Source organism: Setaria italica, chromosome IV (genome assembly GCF_000263155.2).
Source record: "Setaria italica strain Yugu1 chromosome IV, Setaria_italica_v2.0, whole genome shotgun sequence".
Taxonomy (NCBI): Eukaryota; Viridiplantae; Streptophyta; class Magnoliopsida; order Poales; family Poaceae; genus Setaria; species Setaria italica.
Window position 1 is genome coordinate 3,912,186 of NC_028453.1, and position 23,090 is coordinate 3,935,275.

General features: G+C 44.5%; 4 protein-coding genes and 1 pseudogene across 4 annotated transcripts; 3 read left to right on the forward strand and 2 right to left on the reverse strand.

Annotated features, from left to right (window-relative positions):
* Nucleotides 1–669: 669 nt before the first annotated feature.
* Nucleotides 670–3,023, forward strand: LOC111257009 (annotated as a pseudogene).
* Nucleotides 3,024–3,376: 353 nt separating this feature from the next.
* LOC101755535 (T-complex protein 1 subunit alpha-like) lies at nucleotides 3,377–5,786 on the reverse strand. The gene is made up of 7 exons (XM_022825897.1): nucleotides 5,687–5,786; nucleotides 5,041–5,105; nucleotides 4,213–4,302; nucleotides 4,034–4,120; nucleotides 3,889–3,948; nucleotides 3,535–3,777; nucleotides 3,377–3,454 (listed from the first exon to the last, which is right to left on the reverse strand). Exons 1-7 carry the CDS (start codon nucleotides 5,784–5,786, stop codon nucleotides 3,377–3,379), a joined length of 723 nt encoding a protein of 240 aa, XP_022681632.1.
* On the forward strand, nucleotides 5,699–8,200 carry LOC101755810 (putative glycerol-3-phosphate transporter 5). Its single transcript, XM_012845099.3, is given in 3 exon segments — nucleotides 5,699–6,238; nucleotides 6,240–6,738; nucleotides 7,493–8,200. Coding segments are annotated over 3 exon segments (1,425 nt in total). The 5' UTR covers nucleotides 5,699–5,830; the 3' UTR covers nucleotides 8,011–8,200.
* Nucleotides 8,201–8,822: 622 nt separating this feature from the next.
* On the forward strand, nucleotides 8,823–13,142 carry LOC101754202 (probable LRR receptor-like serine/threonine-protein kinase At4g36180). Its single transcript, XM_012845670.3, has 4 exons — nucleotides 8,823–9,429; nucleotides 9,824–9,979; nucleotides 10,156–10,224; nucleotides 10,577–13,142. The coding sequence occupies exons 1-4, from the start codon at nucleotides 9,099–9,101 to the stop codon at nucleotides 12,769–12,771; spliced, it is 2,751 nt and encodes a 916-aa protein (XP_012701124.1). The 5' UTR covers nucleotides 8,823–9,098; the 3' UTR covers nucleotides 12,772–13,142.
* On the reverse strand, nucleotides 13,077–18,837 carry LOC101756209 (T-complex protein 1 subunit alpha). The gene is made up of 17 exons (XM_004964624.3): nucleotides 18,660–18,837; nucleotides 18,510–18,574; nucleotides 18,044–18,133; nucleotides 17,864–17,950; nucleotides 17,720–17,779; nucleotides 17,558–17,608; nucleotides 17,366–17,461; nucleotides 16,957–17,022; nucleotides 16,317–16,534; nucleotides 16,004–16,100; nucleotides 15,213–15,299; nucleotides 14,918–15,052; nucleotides 14,714–14,818; nucleotides 14,231–14,359; nucleotides 14,046–14,149; nucleotides 13,539–13,629; nucleotides 13,077–13,452 (listed from the first exon to the last, which is right to left on the reverse strand). The coding sequence occupies exons 1-17, from the start codon at nucleotides 18,730–18,732 to the stop codon at nucleotides 13,369–13,371; spliced, it is 1,638 nt and encodes a 545-aa protein (XP_004964681.1). The 5' UTR covers nucleotides 18,733–18,837; the 3' UTR covers nucleotides 13,077–13,368.
* Nucleotides 18,838–23,090: the final 4,253 nt, after the last annotated feature.

Genomic DNA, 23,090 nt, shown 5'->3' on the forward strand with positions numbered 1-23,090 from the left:
TAATGTAAGTGGTCACAAATTGATATCAAGTTTGGGTATTAAAAATGACACCAATGCAACTTTGCTACAGTTTCATCTTTACCTATTATTAAAGCAAGTAACGTCTCTGCCTGGGCATTCGTACGTCGTGGTCATTTTGCAAAAAAAACCCTCAGACTTTTGTGAAATCAACCCGCGGTCCAATTCTGAATATAGGGGGGGTTCGGGTGGAAAAAAAGAGGAAAGCGATGATGTTTCTTGCAACGGTCGACCGTCATGGTCATTTTTCAAAAAAGCCCCTCAACTTTCCTGGAATCAACCCGCGGTCCAAATTCTAACAAATTGGTGGCTCGGGTAGAAAAAAGAAGTAAGGGAGGGGGTTAAACTAAAACAAACGGTAATCGCTTCCCCCTCCCTCCGAGCCGCGCCCCGCGCCGGATTTTGGATCCGGCGGGAGCAGGGCGGCGGCGACGGAGAGCAGGGAGGGGCGGTCGGTGGGAGCTGGGCGGTAGGGAGCGAGGACGGGTGGCGGAGTAGGGGAGCCGGGTGGCAGAGCAGGCGGCCAGCGGCCCCCTCCCTCCGCCCTTCGAGCCGCGCCCCGCGCCGGATCTGGATCGGGAAAAAGGAGGCGTCGTGTTCGGGCGGTGGGCCGACTTCTCGCCGGCGCGCTCGTGCCACCCCGCATCGGCAATGGTACGGGGAAGCCAGCAAGCCTCGGCTCCGGCGACGGCGGACCCGCTCCCCGACAGCACCGCTCTCCTGCCGCCAGGACCGCCACCTTGCGGCACCTTCGCGCGGCAAAGCTGAGGCGGCGGCCGCGCGGGCGCCCCGGCGGATGCGGTGGTGGTGCGCCGCTCGGCCGTCGCACCGTGCCTCAGCTGCGGAATTTGCGGCGGCCTCCTCCACGACGCCACCTCCATCTCCGAGTGCCTCCATGCCTGTAAGCTCGCTCCCCCGCCTCCTCCGCGCAAGCTGATGGGATCAGGGATCCTCGATCGAAATGCTACTTCCTCTACTTCCTCTTCTGGGGGCGGCGTTCCCCAAAAGTTTGCAGATGTGGGCGTCCTGGCCGTGGCCGGCGGGCGGGGATGGTAATGGCCTTCTTGACCAGTTCCAGTTCGCCTACCATCGATTGGATTCCATTCGATTTCGACACTGTAATAGGGGCTTTCCACTGGGCAGTGGTCAGGTGCGCATCAGTCGCAACTCGCAATTAGATCAGCTGAGCATGAGTGCAGAGGGTTCTCGATCTGTGCGCGAGTGTCTTGTCGCCCAGTCCTAGCTGCTTGATGCCATCGCGTAGCGCTGTCATGAAACGAATTATAGAGCTGTTGTGCTAGCAATCCGTAAACATCCTGGACTTCCATTTCTTCAGTCATCGATAATAGCATGCTTTGTTCAGTTTGCAGGCAATGCATATATGACAAGTTGACGAAGGGGGATACAAAATGCCCGACGTGCGACGTTCTTTTGGGCCGTGCTCCATTGGAGAAGCTCAGGTATTGTTTGTTTCTTCTCTCCATTTTTGTTCGTAGTCTGCATTTTTGCTTGACCTGGTGGATTGTAGCTGGTTACTTTCTTTCTGTTCCTGCTCTCTTCCTTATTTTTCAGTGAACCCATAGTAACTCCTAATATTTCACTAAAAGAAATTGTGAGCTCCTTTGGACCTTCAGAAGCATGATGCATCTAAGTTCCTGTGTGTAAAGTAGATAACTATTGCTTGTGATGTAATATGAAGCATGATACACTTCTATCGATATCTGGTTGCCATCCCTTTGCAGCAATAGACAATGCTCTACCTGTCCCTTTCTGCTATATTATCAACTAGATGATTGACATGTAGCCCTCAACTTAGACTTCCCTTAATGCAATTTTTTTTGTGGTAAAAGCACAATCTAAGATGTTGCTTTGAATAATTGATAGACCTGATCATAGCCTGCAACACATTAGGGCAGTGATATTTCATGCTACAAGAACAAGAAGAGGAAGGAAAAGATTTCCACTGAATCAACCATTTCTTCAGTGGTGGATATCATTATAGGAGGAAGAACTACACCACTGCAACAGAAGATAGAGGTTGAGGTGATCAATGAAGCTGATGAGGCTTCGGTAGCTAAGGAATCAGTTTATGAGTCTTCTATCTTGGTAACTTTGTACGTTTTCTCCATAATTTTCATAGGTTGGGTTGGTTTTTTATAATCCTTAAATAGATTGCATTCTTTTTTCAGAATCTTGCTCCTGTTGGAAGAGATGCTTTGTCACGAATCAGGTGTCGAGACTTTTACTCAGCATGCCATCTTTCTACGGAGACTGGAGCCTTGATTGTGTGGCAACCACCACCTATCCCAGAGGAGATGGTTGCCCTTGCCCATGATCAGTTAGCCCCTAGGCAGGATTAACAGACTTTTGGGCCTCCAGCGGCCTCTGGTACTGAGTACCAGCGACAAGCACCAACTGTACAAATGACCAATACCTCGGTTATGGCAGGCAGCTCATTCCATGCTAGGATGATTGTACAGGATGATGATAACCTGAGTGGAGATATTATCGCATTGTTCAATGAGGTAAACACATTTCTTCCACGAGTTTGATTGAAGGTAATGACTATTATTGGTTGTAATTTTCTAACACGTATTCCAGAGTACTACAAGAATCATGGGGAGATATGATGCTCACATAAGCCAATTAAAGGCAAAGAACTCCAAATTAATGGAGTGAGCTTCCTCAAAAGTTTCTTTAACAGAATTTTGGCCCTATGAACAACAATGTGTAATCGTGTATACTTGTTACTTGATCACACCTGTAGGCAATTGGAAAATGAAAGAGCAGCTGCCCTTGAGAGGACAAGAACACTTGAAGAGAGGCACCAACAAGAATTGGAAAATGAAAGAGCTGTTGCTGCTGAGAGGACAAGAATGCTTGAAGAGAGGCACCAACAAGAATTGGAAAAAGAAAGAACAGCTGCTGCTGAGAGGACTAGAATTTTTGAAGAGAGGCTCCAAAGGGAGTCCAAAATAGCCACGAGTGCTAGAAACCGAAGGTGATCCTTGAAAGCACAGAATGCAAGACTTTATGAGTTCTTACCGGGTAATGGTGAAAATATCAAGCAAACAATATAGCTGATAGGAGTACTGCTTAAATGTGAATGTGATATGTTTTCGCTCTTGGATGTTAGAATTGATGCGTGGTAACAAGTAGCCACTACAAAACTTCTTAAACTTAGGAAATGTTAAATGCTGGATATAGTTGTTATTGGGAACGGAAAGGAAAAAAAAGGATATGGCAGTATTTGTGTTGGTATAAGATGTCATTAGTTTGAAAAACACAATCGATCTTTTACTGTAGCAACGCACGGATATTTTGCTAGTATATATTAACATGTGAAAATGTACTTTATTTATGTCCGAAGAGAGTAGAAGGTATATGGATACACGCACTCCACCGAGGGCGGGTGGGCGGCGGAGGTGGCGTTTTTCTAGCATATGTACCAACAAGGAAAAATGAACCAACAAAAGAATCCCCTAAACTAAATGCTAAATGACCGTAGGAACTCACCATAGCAGCAAAGTAATCACTGTCAGTAGTGATCAATTTTGAAGACATGCTAGTTTTTGCAGAATTGATAAGGGAATCTTTTCCAAGTTTATCAAACTGAAAATGTAGATAAATATTCAAATCGGTATGACAATAGGCATGGGATGGGACAGCATTCTTCTGAAATTTGCTTAGGAGACAACATTTTCTTACCTTGACTGCCAACTTTTCCTCAACATATTTGCAGGCTTCACGCATAGCAAGCTGGTAGAATGTGAAGGAAAACATTCCAAAATGTCAACTACAGTAATCTTGCCACTGAAATGACCATTGAACATTCAAATGCTACTACAGCTTGTAGAATCGAAAACTCACCCTGTAGCCACTGATTATAGAGGTTGGATGGATCTTATTCTTCACAAGATCATTGCCTCTCTGAAACAGAACAGTGTGAGTGTATCTGAAAACTGGTTGGGAAATTGACAAGAGTGGGAAAAGGAAAAAGGAAAACATCTATTACCTTGAGCAACTCTGCTGCTATGATGACAACTGAAGTTGTTCCATCTCCTACCTCACGGTCTTGGAGCTCAGCCAACTCAACAAGAACCTAGCAATTGATAGAAACCAAAAAAAAACATAAACACAAAGAAGCAATCAAAACATGAGACTTCACTTTCAGATTTTGCTGCTAGGAATCACCTTAGCAGCCGGGTGCTCAACTTCCAACATCTGCAGTATGGTTGCTCCATCATTAGTGATTGTAACATCACCAATGTCATCCACTAGCATCTGTAAGCAGAATGCACTGAATTAGTGCTCGCTTCTCCTTCTTAGAGTACAGAACACACACCATAGACTCAATCTTCTAAGTTGTATGTATGGGCGATCTTTCTGATTTGTTAGAAAAAATATTCAAATCGTGACGACACTGAACCCAATCTACATATATTAGCAGCCAATGTGTTGTCAGATATAATCCTGCAAGCTAGGTTTTCGAATCAACAGCTTTCTCAGCACAATGCAGCATTCAGATGAGCAGAAATACCATTAGGCCCCGTTTGGATCCCTTCATTTTGAAGGAATTGGAATCTACTTAATGGAGTAGGCTATTTATCTTGGAGTGTGGCATTCCACAACTTTCCAAAGTTTAGATATAAGCCTATCTTAAATTCATGAGGGGTGGAAGATGGAAATTGATTCTATAAATCCTCATCCTATGTATCTAATATGCAACTTATAGCACGCTCTTCGACTCGCTTCCCTGTAGCAGAAGTGCAGCACATAAGCATCTCTCCCATATGGCTAACAATAATATACAAATATTTTCATATACAACTATGTTAGTTTAATTAATTTGTATCTAAATTATGATTATTAGAATGGAATTCAATTCCAAGGATCCAAACAGCTTATAGAATTCTAGTTATACAGATCATGTTGTGATTTACAAACCTAGAGGTTGGATCCACCAAAGGCTGCGGGCGTGATGTAAACTCCAGATAGATCAAAGAGGAAGGGCACACATACCTTGTCGAGACCGACGGGACCGAGCGAGGATTTGACGATGTTGGGCACTGCCCCGCACGCCATCACTGCGATCAAACAAGAAAAACACAAAGTAATTAAAAAAGAGCGCCCCCAACAGTTAAAAAAGCATTAGAAACCCCAACGATTTTCTTCTGTTGTTGAGATATTTCAGTAATTCAGAATACATAGACACACATACATATATGATTCTTTGCTTGTTCCCGGTCCTCGTTCTTGCTATACCCTTCTTACTCTTATTAACCCATGTTATGGAATCTCGTGTTGCACACAGGTTACACTTGTGAAGATGGTCAATGAAGCAACAGCCAGCATACCGAACTGGGACGCTTATGCAGCTCGTTGAGCTCTGACACTGCACACGTCAAACACACGCACACTTTTGTGAGACTGCTATCTGTTGAGAATTTGTCTAGTATTTGGTTGGCATAAACAAGAAGCCACATAGATATATTTTCTGTAAAGTTCATCTGATCCGAGTCCAGCTGCAGAAACAATGCTCTTGGATTGGAGAAGTTTGGAACTCTGTAGTCTGAACTCTGAACAACCTGTTCTTCAGACTTCAGCTTGCTTTCTCTGAAAAAGAAATGGGCAGGAAAAATTCAGGTTTGAGAAAAAGAAGGCAAACGGGCCAAACTTCCCCTCTTGTCAGTCCAGTCCTCCCTGTCCCAGGGGTCGTCGTCTTCGTCTCCCCCGATGCCAGATCTCACCTTCCCCCTGCGCCCCATGCCCTCAAGCCTCTCCCCTCTCTAGCATCCGCCCCGCCCCTCCGATGGAAGCCGCGCGGCCGCCCCACGGGGGCGCGCCCGCGCGGGGCCTCGGGCGGCACGAGTACGCGGTGCTGGCGCTCACCTTCGCGTCCTACGCGTCGTTCCACGCCTCCCGCAAGCCGCCGAGCATCGTCAAGGCGGTGCTCTCCGCGGGGTGGGCGCCCTTCTCGGGCGCCCGCGGCACGCACCGCCTCGGCGAGCTCGACGTCGCCTTCCTCTCCGCCTACGCGCTCGCCATGTTCGCCGCGGGCCACCTCGCCGACCGCGCCGACCTCCGCCGCCTCCTCGGCGCCGCCATGCTCGCGTCGGGAGCGGCCTGCGCGGCGCTCGGTGCCGCGTACTTCCTCGACGTCCACGCGCTCGCCTTCTTCGCGGCAGCTCAGGTCGCCAGCGGCGTCGTCCAGTCCGCCCGGCTGGCCCTGCGTCGTCGCCATCGTGGGGAACTGGTTCGGACACTCGTCTAAGCGCGGCACCATCATGGGGGTGTGGAACTCGCACACGTCCGTGGGCAACATCGCCGGCTCCGTCCTCGCCGCCACCGTACTCGAGTTCGGATGGGGGTGGTCGTTCTTGGTGCCAGCGTTCGTCATCGCCGCGCTCGGGGTCGTCGTGCTGGTGTTCTTGGTCGCACACCCGAGTGAGGCCGGGTTGGAGGTGCAGGCGATGGAGGTTGAGATGAATGGGGATGGTGGGGAGGAGGTGGGGCTGCTTGGGCAGGATAAGAAAGAGGCCCAAGGGAATGAGGATGACGAGTTGGAGCTGGAGATGGGATCGCAATTGCCGAGGGCGATTGGGTTCTTGGAGGCTTGGAGACTGCCTGGCGTTGCGCCGTTTGCATTCTGTCTCTTCTTCTCCAAGCTCGTGGCTTATACCTTCCTCTACTGGTTGCCATTCTATATCAGGAACAATGGTATGTAGTCAATTGACATTATACTGTTTGATCTCACATTAACAGTGGTAGAGTATGAGCTTGATACTTGTCCATTAGTTTTCTCAGTGAGCAAATCTACAACTATACGCTGAAGGTTAGTTTTAACTTGTTTGTGACATGAACTCTAATTTGGTTGCTAAAATGTCACTCATTAGAATTTGCTCAGTGCGGTAGTTCCCAGTTTTACATTTCAGGCTAAATAGTTGATTGCTTCCTAGTGTGGTTTAAATCAGTTGAATAGGTTTAACAGTCACCAAAGAGTCTGAAACTTTTAGTTCTCTGAAACATTGTTCTATAGTGTGATAGTTGGACCAGATGCAACACAAGCATACCGAAATTGTTGATAATACGCACCAGTTTTAGCTTGCACTCAAGTTTCTGATAAGGTGCCTACCTAATTGTTCATAATATTATTTTGCTCACATGTGGAACTGTTTTAGTTGTTGATTGACATATCAATTGACTTGTACTGATGTGCATATGTTATTTTTCCTACCGATTTTTCTTTGTTTATATGGTAGGATTCGACACAAATAACTCAAAAATCTAGCTCATTAATGTAAAATACCTCTCCTTCCATGGTAAGGTGAAACCATGAGAATTATGAGCTCAGAAATTGGAGGATTGTTTTACTTCTTGGAAGCATTGTTACAATAGAATTTTCATTCTGGAGTATTAATCATTCTCAAGTTTTCTTACTTGTGCTTGATACCAACCTATTTTTTATTTGCAGCCGTAGCAGGCCAGCTCTTGTCACACAAGGCTTCTGGAATTTTATCGATTGTATTTGACATAGGAGGGGTTTTAGGAGGGATTTCAGCTGGTTTCCTCTCAGATGCCATAGGTGCCCGTGCAGTAACATCAGTTCTGTTCCTCTTCCTCTCAATCCCTGCACTCATCGTGTACCGGACATATGGAAGCATATCCATGCACCACAACATTGGCCTCATGTTCCTCTCCGGCTACTTCGTGAATGGTCCATACTCCCTCATCACCACGGCAGTAGCAACTGATCTTGGCACCCAAGATGCGATCAAAGGGAATTCGCGAGCACTGGCGACAGTTTCTGCCATAATCGACGGCACTGGCTCTGTTGGTGCGGCATTGGGGCCCTTGCTTACGGGTTACATCTCAACTAGAGGATGGAACAGTGTATTTTTCATGTTGATTGTTTCCATCTCACTTGCCATCTTGTTTTTGATACGGCTGGCAAGGGATGAGATAGTAGCCAAGCTTGGCACAAGAAGTTAAAGAGTAGTATATGTTTAATTGGTGATGCTTCAGAGTTCAGACTTCAGGCTGTAGGTACTTCAGCAGGAGCTTAGTTAGGCCATTTCTTGCAACATGTATTTAGAATGGTTGTTTGTTGCCATACACTTGTACAATGTGAAACTATACACCCCCAGAAAGAGGAATACAATTTTGCCCGTGACTGTAGCAAGCAAAAGGAGTTGGAAAATAGTAGTTGCATTCTCTATCTACTGAAGATTAAATATTTCGATAAAATGAATATTGGTGAGTAGAATAAGAAGCACTCAAAACTTTCACGTATGTAATTTAGAATTTTTTTGGAATAAAGAAAAATATTAACCGGATTCCTATGAAGAAAACATGTTACATTGATCACAATAAATGATATTATTCTCAATATATATATATATATATATATATATATATTTGAGCTTTCATACTGGCCCCCTGCATGGGCCCCCTTGCATGGGCCAAACCGTCTAGGCATGCTGGGCACTGAGCCACTGACTGAGTGAGGAGGGAGGAAGAAGCAGATAGTTGCCCATCAGCCACGGCAACGCCACCGCCGCCGCCGACACGGCAAGGAAAGTGCGCGGGAGTCAGCGGGGCCGACGCGCTAGTTGCCCACTGACGCCGCCGAACCCACGATCCCCATCCCAATCCCAAGTAGACAGACGACCCGTCGACCCTGCTCAAGAAACTGCTCATTCGAGAGATCCTGCTCCGGTGCTTCTTACATTTTCTTTTTCTTCAAGAGCACGGCTCATTCGACTATGGTATATTTTTTCCGTCTTGGGCCAACGCAAGATGAGTCAACACATGCCGTTTATGGTCGCGTCCGGGCAGCTTGAAATTGGGTTCCTAGTTGAATGATTCTCCTCTCCATGTCACTCTCTGTTGACACTAGCTGGCCACTACAAGCAAGTCTTCGTGGCGGCAAGTCTTCGACAGTAAGTGTGTTTGGACGGGAAAAGACGGCAGTAATCATCTTCCACAGTAGTGCACTAAACTGCTAGCCAGTCTAGATGGCTCTGCGCAGAACATTTCCAAGAGCATAGTGGGAGCTGAGCTGAAAGGGGCGAAGGGCCATGGGGAACCCCTGGAGCTGGTGTTGGATTCTCGTGTGTCTCTGCGTGGTCTGTGACGGGTGTTTGCACGAGGAGAGAAGCGCGCTTCTGGACATTGCTAATGAGTTCTCAATGCCGGGGTGGCCTACACTGAACTGGAATGGTGAAAACTGCTGCTCCTGGGAGAGGGTGACCTGCGACCCGGGAACAGGCCGTGTCAAGGCCCTCGACCTTGCAGGAGCTGGGTTGTTCCTACAATTACAACTCAACACTACTATGTTCCTTCCCTTCCAGGAACTGCAGAATCTGTCCTTGAGTAACCTTGATATACAGGGATGTGTACCTGGTGCAGGTATTCCCATTCTTGCCCCCACTCTGTTTGAAATTGTGAAGGATTTATTAGAACATCTTCCTTGTATTACCATGGTTCTTAGATTCTTTTTTCCTTATATTTTTTCTGGATAGATTAACCAGTTATCTGTTATCTGCCTGTTTCTCACGCGGTGTTAAAAATTTTTCACTACCATAGATTTATTACTCTCTTTGACAAAAAAAAATTTGGCAACATGTCATTAACACTGTAACACATCGATGGTATCATGATAACTTCTTCAACAATTTATTTTTGCCATTTCTATCCTAGCTTCCAAATTTATTTGATATCTTTTGACTTATCTGAATATCTTTGTGGATTTATTTAGTTATTGATGATTTTATATTCATGGCATCTTTTCCCTTTTACACAGGTTTTGATGTGTGGTCTAATTTACGCAAATTAGAAATTCTTGACCTATCTGGAAATCAGATGAATGATAGTACTATATCATCCTTGCTTGGTCTTCCATCACTGCGGTCCCTATTCCTTAGTGGCAACATTATCACCAGTGCACAAATTATCAAAAGTAAGCATATAGTTTCCAAATTTATTGGATATCTTTTGACTTATATGAATATCTTTGTGATTTATTTAGTTATTTGATGATTTTATATTCATGGTATCTTGTCCCTTTTACACAGGCTTTTATGTGTACATCAACTCTTAATTAGGTACTTAGGTTTACTTACTTTTTTGTTACAGGATTGAGCAAAAGAAAGATGGATGTTATTGATCTAAGCTGGAATATAATTGTCGGCAACATATCAAGAGGTATGGATTGAAATTACTAAGCAGTAGTGTATGCTCAACTTTTGCAATTGACATTTATGACCTCAAATTTAAGTTGTAAGATAATAAAAGTATTTGTGGTTTTAAGTGATTACAGTAACTGTAGACCACAACATGTTTAGGTCTTTTTTATGATTTGGAACAATAATCCCTTGACTGCATACTCCGTGTGGATGTATCTTGCAATTTACTGCTATGGAACTTCGTGTTTTAATTCCATTTATACTGTGAGTTATTATTGTGTCTGTCATCAGTGATTGCATAGAAACATGGTCCAAAAACCAAAAGTATTCCCAGAACCAATTATTAACATATTAGTTCTTTTCATTTGCAGAGATTTGCAATATGACAAATCTTCAAGAGCTACATCTGAATGGAAATTTTTTCTTTGGGGAGCTTCCGCCATGCATTACAAACCTTACTTCCCTTAGAGTTCTTGATGTTTCACACAATCTTTTAACAGTTAGGTTTCCCTCTCTTAACTTAGCAAATATGTCCTCACTCGTGCATCTATCCCTTTCTCATAATCAGCTTGAAGGAATGCTACTCCTTAGTTCCTTCTCAAAATATATTCGACTGAAATACTTGGGACTTTCAAGCGATAGTACTAACTTTCAATTACGAACCGAGACTCCAGCTGCAAATATATCAGTTCAGCTTCAGGTTCTTGAACTATCTAACTGCAATCTAAATGAAAATTCTGGTGTACCAAGTTTGTTGTTGCATCAGCATGAATTGTACTTGATTGATCTGTCAAACAATTATCTAAGCGGTCATTTCCCTATGTGGTTGATAGAGAACAATACAAAGCTGTCATACTTGAATTTGCAAAATAACTTGTTTGTTGGTCCACTAGTTCTTCCATCCAAAGTAAATAAGAACTTATCTTGGTTAGACGCATCTTGCAACATGTTAAACAAAGAAATTCCTATGGACATCAACATCACGTTGCCAAATCTTGACCACTTAAACTTATCAAGAAATTATTTTCAAGGTCCACACTCTTCAGCTTTTAGTTACATGAAGAATCTCTCAATTTTAGACATTTCTTACAACAATATTTCAGATCACATAGCAGCTAGTTTCATTGGAACTCAATCAGGCCTCACTGCTTTATTTTTATCCAGCAACAGCTTCCATGGCCCACTCCCTGAAGTCTTGAACTTGACATCCATGCAATCTTTAGTTCTAAGTAATAATAGCATATCCGGAGAGATTCCCACTAGTATTTGTGGAAACGCAAATCTTGGTGCGGTTGATTTTAGCAATAACAAACTGACCGGGTCTGTCCCAAATTGTATATGTCAAATCGAAAACCTTTATATCCTTAATCTAAGAGGGAACCAACTTTCTGGATCAATCCCATCAGATATATGCAACCTTCGACAACTTCAGTTTCTTGATCTCTCGAAAAACCTTCTTTCTGGTCAGATACCCTCTTTGCCCAATTTGACATATCTACATCTAAGTGAGAATAATTTCAATGGAACATTTCCGTTGCCCTTGTCATTCAATTCTTATCTGAAGACAATTGATCTTCGATATAACCAATTGGGTGGTGCAATCCCAAGCAGTATAGCTGAGGCTTTTCCGGAGCTAAGAGTGTTACTGCTGAAAGGAAACATGTTTGAAGGGATGATTCCATACCAAATATGTCGTTTGAAGTATTTGCGGCTGCTAGACCTGTCTAATAATATGCTATCGGAGCAGATACCTTCATGCTTGAGCAGTATGGGTTTATTTGGAGATTTATATTCCTTCCAATACAGTGATACCATTCATACCAATAGCTCTGTTGAAATACCCAACAGCATCCTATACCAGATATTCCAACTTGGTTATTCCTCAGAGTTCAATGCTTCTTTATTGGAAACGGACCAGGAGGAATTCACGACAAAAAGTAGGCAAGATTATTACAAGGGTAACATTCTCAACTTCATGTCTGGATTAGACTTCTCTTCAAACCAGTTGGAAGGATCCATTCCTGAAGGTATAGGTGGCATGCAATGGTTACGGGCACTAAATTTTTCGAACAATTCATTGATTGGACCAATACCAAAGTCCTTATCCAACTTAACCAACCTTGAGAGCTTGGATCTATCACAGAATAGCTTGACATGCCAAATACCACAGGAGCTAGCAGCGCTACAATCACTGGAGGTCTTCTCGGTGGCATACAACAACCTGTCAGGTCCTACACTGGGTACCAAGGGACAGTTCATCACATTTGATCAGAGGAGCTACGAGGGTAACCCTGGCCTCTGCGGCCCACCTCTACTGAAGATCTGCTCCATCACGCCGCCATCGATTCCTCTGCCTGAAGTGGATGACCATCATGATAGAATTGGTGATCTAATATTGTTTGGCTCTTCAGCGTTGTTCTACGCAATTGGGTTCTGGACGTCCTTGGCTGTGCTTTACTTCAAGAGAAGCTGGCGATGGGCGCTGTTTTTAGCTGTGGACAGGTTCACCGATCTTCTGATGGTTAGAATTGCTATACTGATGAAAAGGTTCCATAGCACCGATTGAGCTTTCCGGAATCTGAACTGTTTAGTAACTGCTGATACGTTCAGAGTCACACCTGTTGGCTCAGATTAGAGTAAATAAGAGTTGTAAGCCTCTTTTTTAGAAAAAGAAAGATGTGTGGGGCACAACAAGCTGGTAATGCTCTGCCTCTGTGGCTTGTCTGCTCTTTGATCAAACATATGAACTCTGTTTGCTAGGATATCTGATGTGATGATGTAAACCGATATATGATGGCATGTTGTAAACCGTGTGATATTCTTGTTGGACATTTGCCAGCGCGTGAATCAGCACAAACAGTTTCAGCAGCATGATTCGGCGGGGGTAAAAACTCATCAGATTCCAGTTTATGTTACACCAATCCTATTCCCAGTTTACAGTGCACAACCAACCAAGGCACCTCACCATGAACTGAACTTCCATTTTGGCAGATACACATCCAAATAACGTCAACTCACTGGGATACACATCCATTTGCAGTTTTCGTACAACACCCTACTCGAATGTCCACACCTAGCAAGAGCTAAACAAAAAGGGGAAAACAAATATTACATGCCATGACAACCATCACGAAACAGCCAGCTAACCCTACTGGTGAGCAGGTTACTCCTCTTCGTTACCCTCATCCTTGGTAAGCTTGATCATGTCGTCAATCCTGAGGATAGTAATGGCTGCCTCAGTCGCAAACTGCAACAAGAACACAACAGATGATGGAAGAGATCTCAGGCAGTACAAAGACTATGAGTTGATGACAGAGTAACAAGAGGACCAACCTGAATAATTTTTACTTTGCTCATCGCCGGTTCTATCACACCATACTCAAGGTTGTTGCGAATGATGCCCTTAGACAAGTCAAGACCCATGCTGCACAAACAAGGAAGCAAACTTTATGGAAATTGCATCTAGACCCTTCAATGGCAAGCACAGCACAAATTGCAGAAGTAAAATTGCATCTGGAACCATTTATGGATACCGAATTATGAGGCCACTAAGATTCATCTAGGTGCAGGTGAAATTGCAACAAGGTGGTGTGTTGTTCGTAACTATAAATCAAAGCTCACTATTACATTACAGAGCTTGTGGCACAGTACAAGATACTGAGATGATATCCCTTAGTCACACTTAGTGAGCCAGTACATTTCCTTACAACTGGCTAACTAGTGTATAATAGAACTTTCCAAGCAACAGAAAGAAATATATATCAAGAGCACTTTAAAAATGAAAAGAGTAACCAGGGCCCATTTAATCGAATAACTAAAAAAGATAAGTTCTATAATTACCTTGAGAAATGTTGCTTGTCAGCCTTTGTTTGAGCAGTATGATGATATGCCCTAAGTTTTGCTACAAGCTCAGTTGCATCTTTCGCAGCATTAACAGATAGTACCTGTCAGTGCAAAGTCATCCTACCAATTAATATACCACGTTGATTGGTTTAAAATGTAAGCAAAATGGATCAGGTTAAAACCTTAGGTATGATTAACAAAGATTCAGCGAATTCAGCAATCGCCAATTGTTCCCGAGATCCCAGGGTTGTTGCAAGGTTCTCCAAGTAAACTGACAACGCAGCTTCAACTGCACCGCCACCAGCAACAACCTGCACAGCCAATACAAACATGTTCAAGACACTAGCATGACCAATGATAACAAATAGTATTAGCCTACTCGGAAATAAAAGTAGGTGCATTTTGAACTGTTTGGTTCTTTCAGGCATGTGAATAGTCCACGATAACCAGGATTGTAGCTATTAAGGCTTCAGTACATGGCCACAAAAAAGACAACAACAACAACATAGCCTTTCAGTCCCAAGCAAGTTGGGGTAGGCTAGAGTTGAGACCCAACAAGAGCCACAAAATTGCCACCAATAAAGAAACAGTGAAAATTGTCACTACGTTCACTTATTCAGTCGCAGGTGACCAACACATAAAGGAATGGCAGCAAAAAGGATTACCATATTTGACTCCAGGGTTCTCTTCACAATGCACAAGGCATCATGTAAGGACCGCTCAATCTCATCAAGCATGAAGTCATTTGCACCTCTAAGTATTATGGACACCTGCACAATAGAAAACCAAACATTATGCCATTATCTTCAAAATAGTGATGTTCCTGTAATAGCAAACCAGCTTAAGTTTTGTAAGGAAAAAGTACAAACCGCGCTGGTGTTCTTAGTGCCTTTCACCAGAATAACATCATCGTCAGCAATTCTTTCCTCCACAACTTCATCCGCATGTCCAAGAAATGATGGATCAAATGTTTCTTCGCCTTCCATGTCCGCAAAAGTAGTAACCTGCAAGGTTCAATAATTAAGCCACCTATAAATAGCGCACGATAATACAGCATGTAAGATTATCACTTAGTTGAATTTAATCTTCTGCCTCATTTCTAGACAAGACTATGAACAAAAATCCTGCCAATATTTTTCAAAAAAAATTGTTATGTAAGCATACCATAGTTGCACCAGTGGCTTTGGCAACATGGCGCAAATCTTCCTTGCGCACGCGCCTTACTGCAATTGCTCCAGCCTCAACAAAGTACTGAAATATGTTCCATGACACAGAAACTCAATGACAATCATGATGAGGTGTCTGTACAAACATTAGCATGCAAACATCAAAAGATCCTAATAGCTGTTTCAATGAAAAACCATCAATGTAAGTCGTTTTAGGTTTGTCCTAAGTCATACTTCTCCAACTTTGACTTATTAAGGGTATAAGTGTCAATGTGTCAAGGGTATTTGTGTAATCTCCTATTCTAGCGTTTGGGTGATCCCATGTACTGTATATATAGCCCCTTTTGGGGCTGGTCAATACAACATTACAAGCATTTCATCTGTTTCTTCCTCCTCTATTTGTAACATGACCAAGTTTATAGAAAAATATGTCAACATCTACAACCATATAAATGCACCTACAAGACATCTCATGGTGGGTTTAAAGAAACTAAATTGATGTTATAGATGTTGGTGCATTTTTCTATAAACTTGGTCAAGTTATATAAGTTTGACTTAGGACAAAAAAAACCAACTTACATTTTGGAAGAGGGGCTAGGGAGTACTACCTTAAGTGTAATAAAAAAAGGACAACAATGAAAAATACTAGTGCAAAAGCAACTTTGCCATTCTGTTGCCAAATTGACCAGACAACCAAACAAACCAAATGATTTGGTGCTGGACAACTATAGACACAAAGTATCAGGAAAAACAACAGAACCACTACTGCCTGAATAATGAAAAACATACCTTCAAGGACATATCATCAATTCCCTTGGTGGTCAATACAACATTAGCTCCAGCCTTGAGAATTTTCTCAATTCGCTCCTTTGTTATGTCAGATTCTCTGCGAAAAAGAGTATTTTACAAGATTGCAATTTGATACCATAAAAATCCACTGAATCTATGAATTGCTAGCCAATCAATAGAAAATGGCAGTGATGTCTGCTTAAATAAATTAGAAATTGGCAATATGCAAAGAGGTATTAAAGAGAGCATGTTTACTGCTGATTCAATCAGAATAGACTAAGGAATCGTTAAGTATTACACATAATGCAAATACCTTTGACGAATCTTCTCAAGTTCCCTTGGATCAGTTACAAGAACTTGGACACCAAGTTGCATTTTTGTCTTCTGAAGGTTAAAATCAAGACAAGCAATTCTAGCAGGAGTCACTCTAGTAGGCATTCCTTGAGCTGCACGGCCTGTGTTTAGTGCATACCCATTCAGCAGGTAACTATCCTTGGCACTTTTACCATGAGCTTTCAAAATATTGATGCTCTGAAGATCAGATAAAACCCATAGTTACAAGCTAAATTTATGAAAGAACTCAACAATAAGAACAATTAACACCAAACCTGGAAGATTAAAGAGAACAATAATACATGTTTAAAAGTTGCTGTCCATGCACTACTAAGCAACCAATCATCAAAGTCTTTGACCCAGCATGGGCAGAAGGACCACCTAGGTGGTCCAAAGCAGTTCATGCTATAGTTAAACATCAAACATCCTAATTGAATGTTTTGGTAGAGCAAATTGTCCAGACAATAATATGGCAACAAGTACCACTACAGAGTTGTAAGCAGTGGAAAAGTAAATGGATCAAAAGGATATTCCAGAGATGTCATATTCACAACATAACAAATCCATATGATAGAATAGATTTAGTGGAGCAGTGTTGTAACCAAACGTCATTGACTGACCTTGATTGGATACTTCACTTCTCCCTTGGCATTTGTAATCTTCACACCTTGAACTGCCTCAACAACCTAAGAAATAAAAGTCAGGATGACTTACATCAAATAGTTCAAAGCAATGCCAATAGAAAGACAGTGAAACCATAGCAGTTAGCTACTGGGATAAATTCTGTGAGGCAGAAACCATAACAGCACATTATTACTGATCTCAAGAGAATTATAAGAGCAAAAATGCAGATAACCACTAAAGGCATGTACTTACTTTATGTTAAATAAATACAACTAAAACAGTCCTATGACTAAAGGATTTTACAGTTAGTATTCACACACACAAAATTAAAGCAATACCAACAAGGAAAAATGAACCAACAAAAGAATCCCCTAAACTAAATGCTAAATGACTGTAGGAACTTACCATAGCAGCAAAGAAATCACTGTCAGTAGTGATCAATTTTGAAGACATGCTAGTTTTTGCAGAATTGATAAGGGAGTCTTTTCCAAGTTTATCAACCTGAAAATTTAGATAAATATTCGAATCGGTATGACAATAGGCATGGGATGAGACAGCATTCTTCTGAAATTTGCTTAGGAGACAACATTTTCTTACCTTGACTGACAACTTTTCCTCAACATATTTGCAGGCTTCACGCATAGCAAGCTGGTAAAATGTGAAGGAAAACATTCCAAAATGTCAACTACAGTAATCTTGCCACTGAAATGACCATTGAACATTCAAATGCTACTACAGCTTGTAGAATCGAAAACTCACCCTGTAGCCACTGATTATAGAGGTTGGATGGATCTTATTCTTCACAAGATCATTGCCTCTCTGAAACAGAACAGTGTGAGTGTATCTGAAAACTGGTTGGGAAATTGACAACGTGGGAAAAGGAAAAGGGAAAATATCTATTACCTTGAGCAACTCTGCTGCTATGATGACAACTGAAGTTGTCCCATCTCCTACCTCACGGTCTTGGAGCTCAGCCAACTCAACAAGAACCTAGCAATTGATAGAAACCAAAAAAAAAACATAAACACAAAGAAGCAATCAAAACATGAGACTTCACTTTCAGATTTTGCTGCTAGGAATCACCTTAGCAGCTGGGTGCTCAACTTCCAACATCTTCAGTATGGTTGCTCCATCATTAGTGATTGTAACATCACCAATGTCATCCACTAGCATCTGTATGCAGAATGCACTGAATTAGTGCTCGCTTCTCCTTCTTAGAGTACAGAACACACACCATAGACTCAAGTTTCTAAGTTGTATGTATGGGCGATCGTTCTGATTTGTTAGAAAAATTATTCAAATCGTGACGACACTGAACCCAATCTACATATATTAGCAGCCAATGTGTTGTCAGATATAATCCTGCAAGCTAGGTTTTCGAATCAACAGCTTCCTCAGCACAATGCAGCATTCAGACGAGCAGAAATACCATTATAGACTTCTAGTTATATAGATCATGTTGTGATTTACAAACCTAGAGTTTGGATCCACCAAAGGCTGCAGGCGTGATGTAAACTCCAGATAGATCAAAGAGGAAGGGCACACATACCTTGTCGAGACCGACGGGACCGAGCGAGGATTTGACGATGTTGGCCACTGCCCCGCACGCCATCACTGCGATCAAACAAGAAAAACACAAAGTAATTAAAAAGAGCGCCCCCAACGGCGGTGGCAAGTAACTGGGGGCGGCGGCGGTTACCATTCTGGGTGCGCACGTCCTGTCCGGACTGGCGCTCGCCGAGGATGTCGGGCGTCGTCGCGGTGATCGCCATGGCTGCGGCGGCGAGGTGGGAGGGCGGCCTGGCGTGTGGAGGCAGGCGCGAGAGAGTTCGAGGCGAAGGGGCTGTTGCTCTGCTCTCTTTGTGGCAGCGATGGGGTTAGGGTTCGGCGGCGGTGTGTGTTGGGGAGGGAGGATTCAGTAGCCGGGCTCGCCTGGGCTGCCTGAATGTGTTATTGGGCCAACGGGCCTCTTTGTTTTTCAGGAAACGGGCCGGCCTCCTTGCTGCATCTCTCGTTTCTTCGCGGTAGCCCAGCAGGCCGACTTTTTTTTATTTTAGCCCTTTTCGTGAAAATTTTTCACAAATAAGCTCCTGGTGGAACCAATTCCAAAAATGGATCCTTAGCTTGGCGCCATCCACGCTGACGCCGAGACGTTGTAGCTTGGCGCGAGTCCATTTTTTGAAATTGGTTCCGATAGGGATATATTTGTGAGAATCTTTCAAAAAAAAAAGAGTAAAAAACAAAAAAGATGGCCCAGCAGGCTCGTCGCTTTGCCTGGGCTGCCGCATGTGTTATTGGGAACGGACCTTTTTGCCATCCGTTTATTTAGTTGTAACTGAGGCCCGGAACCGAAGCCAAATAATTACGATTTGCGAGACAAACATACCTATTCTCGTAGAACCTGAAATATAATTATTATATATTACTCTCTCCATTCCAAATTATAAATTATTTTAAATTTTCTATATTCATAGATATTATTATGCATCTAAACATAGTATATATACAAAATCTAAATAAGTCAAAATAATATATAATTTGGATGGATGTAGTACTACTCAAGTGCCAATGATATTTAAAAATTTCATCCTGACCGACGAACTCCGTTGAATCGTCAATCAATCAATATAAAAATGGAATTGCGACAAAAATGGTTTTAAACCTAAAATTGTCGGTATAAGAAAAGAAGTATGATTCCATCTAACTGAATTAAATTCTTCAAAATCCAATGCAAACTTCACTCTTCCAAATTTCGTGTGCACAAATTCTACCGATGAAATCAGTGTTCCAAACGTTCAACTCTGACGCGCCACATCCAAAGCACCCCAGCAAGAGATGGACCATGGCCGGCGGCGCCACCCACAATGTAAGTGCGGCTCCACAGGTTCACCCGGCACAGCTTCCGCCGCCTCCGACCAGACGTGGAGGCCTTTTCCGCGCACGCGCGCTCCAGCTCGGCGGCCACCCATCTCGCGTTCATCCGGCGCTCCCGGCGCCGGCGCCTCCTCTCCGCCAGCGTCACCGGCATCCCGGAGTCGATCACCCTGAACACCGTCACGGTGACAGGGCAGCCGCCGTCACGCTCGGCGCCGGCGGCTTGCACGGCGCAGAAGTTGCCGCTCCCGAGGTAGATTAGCTTGGCGCCCGGCGTCCTCCCGCCACGCGCGCTCGGCGTGATCACCGGTATGGGGTCCGACACCCGGTGCGTGGTGTGCTCCAGTTTGGGAGCACGCGCGCCACGGACGACGTCGAGGCCGTGCGCGCGGAGGCGGCCGTCGGTCGGCGACACCTCGAACCACAGGCCGTGGTCCTTGGCGTACACGGCGCGCTGTTCAAACGGCATCGGCGCCGAGCCAGGCAGAGCCACCCAGGCCGATCCGCCCCCCCGGCGGCGGCGGCGACGGCGGTCTAAGAGGTAGGTCTCGCCCTTGTCCGTCGAGACCAGGAGGCCGCGGCACGGCGGGTACGCGGCGAGCGTGAGGATGCGGTCGCGGAACGGAGGCCGCGGTAGGGGTGACCAGCCGGCGGTCACCGAGCGAAGCACCTCGCACCGCGGGTCCTTGGTGAGCATGTCGGCGGCGTAGACCTTGCCGGAGACCTCGACGAGGCTGTACTCGGTGGACGACGGCGGCGGGCCGGTGGACACTTCCCACGTGCCGGCGTCGATGACGACGCTCTCGGCGTCCACGACGCCGGCGTCCTTGCCAGTGACGCCCACGATCTTCTTCGACCCCGCCTTGCAGAAGGCCATGCCCGGAGCCGCCTTGAAGCGCGCGACGGGTGGCTCCTCAAGCTCTTCGACGGAGACTGAGACGCCGTGCCGAGACCCCGCCAGGGCGACGCGGTGCACGGCGTAGCCGGAGGCAACTCCGTGGCCGTGGAGTTGCTCCTGCATGACGAGGTAAAGTGCTTTCTCCCGCTCCGCCCGCCGCCGTCGCAGCGTCGCTCCACCCGCGGCGTGGCAGCAGCGTGTTCCTCCTCGGCCGGCTCCGGCGATGGGCTCGCCCGGAACGCGGCCCGCTTCTCGGACGGCGGCGGCGGCGTCCCGGGCCGCGGGGCCACCGGCGACCAGACCGACCACCGCACGGCCTGGCCGCGCAGGATACCACTACCCCGAATCCTGACAAGCCTTAGCTCGAATGGGCCATCTCTCCGTTGGCCAAGGGCCCCGGCCGCCGGCTGTGCAGGTGGCTCACGCGACCGAGATCGTGGCCGCTTCCGCCCCGCCGCGTCTCGCAGCTACAAGAGCAGATAGAAACCTGAAGATGTTTCGGTCCTCGAACTAAAAACTTCGCGTCTGACATGATCTTTTTGCCGAATAATCTTACCTTGCACAGGACCCGTGTTTCCTTATTAGGCTTGGAAGGCGGCGGACCCGTCGTCCGGACAGCAGCAGGATGCAGGGACGATATCTCCGGTGACCGGTGTCTCCCTAGGCCGGAACGCGACGTCGGCCTCCGACGCCGGCGCATGGCCGGCGGAGCAGATGGTTGCCGCGACCGCGAGCGTTTCCGTCCCATGGCCGCCCATGGAACGAGGGATGAGCGTCAGAAATTCTAGCGGCCGAGATTTTCGAAAGTCTTGGGCGAAAAAAAAATCTGGAATCTTACAGCGAAAAATAGGAATTACGCAGGCTCTGTTACTTGCATTGCTGTTGGGCTTGATGTTGATGGGCCTGGTAGGCTTTTGAATTGCACCGGAGCGATGAAGAAGCCCTTCGGATTTTTCCTCTCAACGCAAAGCACGCCGCGAACGAAGCCAACGCAAACCACACACGACCGTCGCACCGACGAGCCGGCGGATCACACGGCTACACAACTTCTTGTTGTGTTGACTTGTGTGTACAGAGCATCTCCAACAATCTTGCAATATATTTTTCAATAACTAGTTACTTAATAGTGATGTCTTAATATCGCTTTCACTGTTATTGGGAGAGTTGCTTTTGATATCTCCCAATAATCTCATCCCAATGTAACTACCGTGTTGAGAGAGTCACAACTCCTCCTTTATTTAGGGAGAGTTGTGGAGAATTATTGGGTTGTCCTAATAATTATTGGAAAAAGAAAAAGGTAACGGGAGGTTGCTTGAGCACTATTTTCTTTTCAACTCTCCCAATATGGCGGTTGGATTGGGAAAAGGGAGATCGCTGGAGTTGCTCTTAGCGGAGCAAAACAACCCCGATGAGTATATTCTCCACCACTCCTTAAAGACTGCTCCTCCGTCCCAAATTGTAGGTCATTTTGGCTTTTCTAGATTCATAGATTCATATAAATATCTACGAACCACTACAATTTGAAATGGATGGATTAAATCTTTGTTAGTAGATAGCTGATTCTTTTGGGTCTACTCCTCTCCAAGATCAATACATTTGCTGTTCAGGCTTTTGCCTCACTCCACAACTCTTACATTGTGTATAGCTCCATGGTTTTAAGCCAATGTTGCATGCATACAAACATTTACTAATTCATTTAAGTGTTAGGTCAAACTTACAAAGATAGCAATCAAGGTTAGAGTAAACATCACATTAAAAAAGTTTCTTGAGTCACCTCGAGAAAAAAAATGGAGAATTGTTTCTCATCAAATCACTGAGTTTAGAATGTTCCTCGACTAACCACAACTAGATTTGTCATCTTGCTCATAGACGCATAATGCAACTTATGAACATGTTGGTTTACAAGACAACCATCTTCATAGATAGACTAGGCTTCCCTTTTTGTCACTGCCACATGAACCATGTATCTTTTCTTTCACGGTAAGTAATATAACTAGAAAAAAAATAACTAGAAAAAACAATAAATAAAAGGAAATAAAAGGATCTTGTAAGTCACAGATATCAGTGGGACAAACATATGAGTGATGCAAGTAAGAGGCATATGTCCCAACCCTACTTGTTTTTTTTTTCATCTCCTACATGCCTAAGTGTATATGGTTACTTATTAACTTATAGATGGAAAATAAAATAAATGCTTGGTGAGAAAAATGGAACACATTTGCATACTAAAGTAGTATCCACATTCAACGAGATTAATTTGGTTGGAAGAGTAGTAAAGTGTTGCACTGAGAGTACAACTTTGTGGTGGGTGCAAGTAATTCATACAACTCATTATCTAAGCAAAGGTAATTCATACAA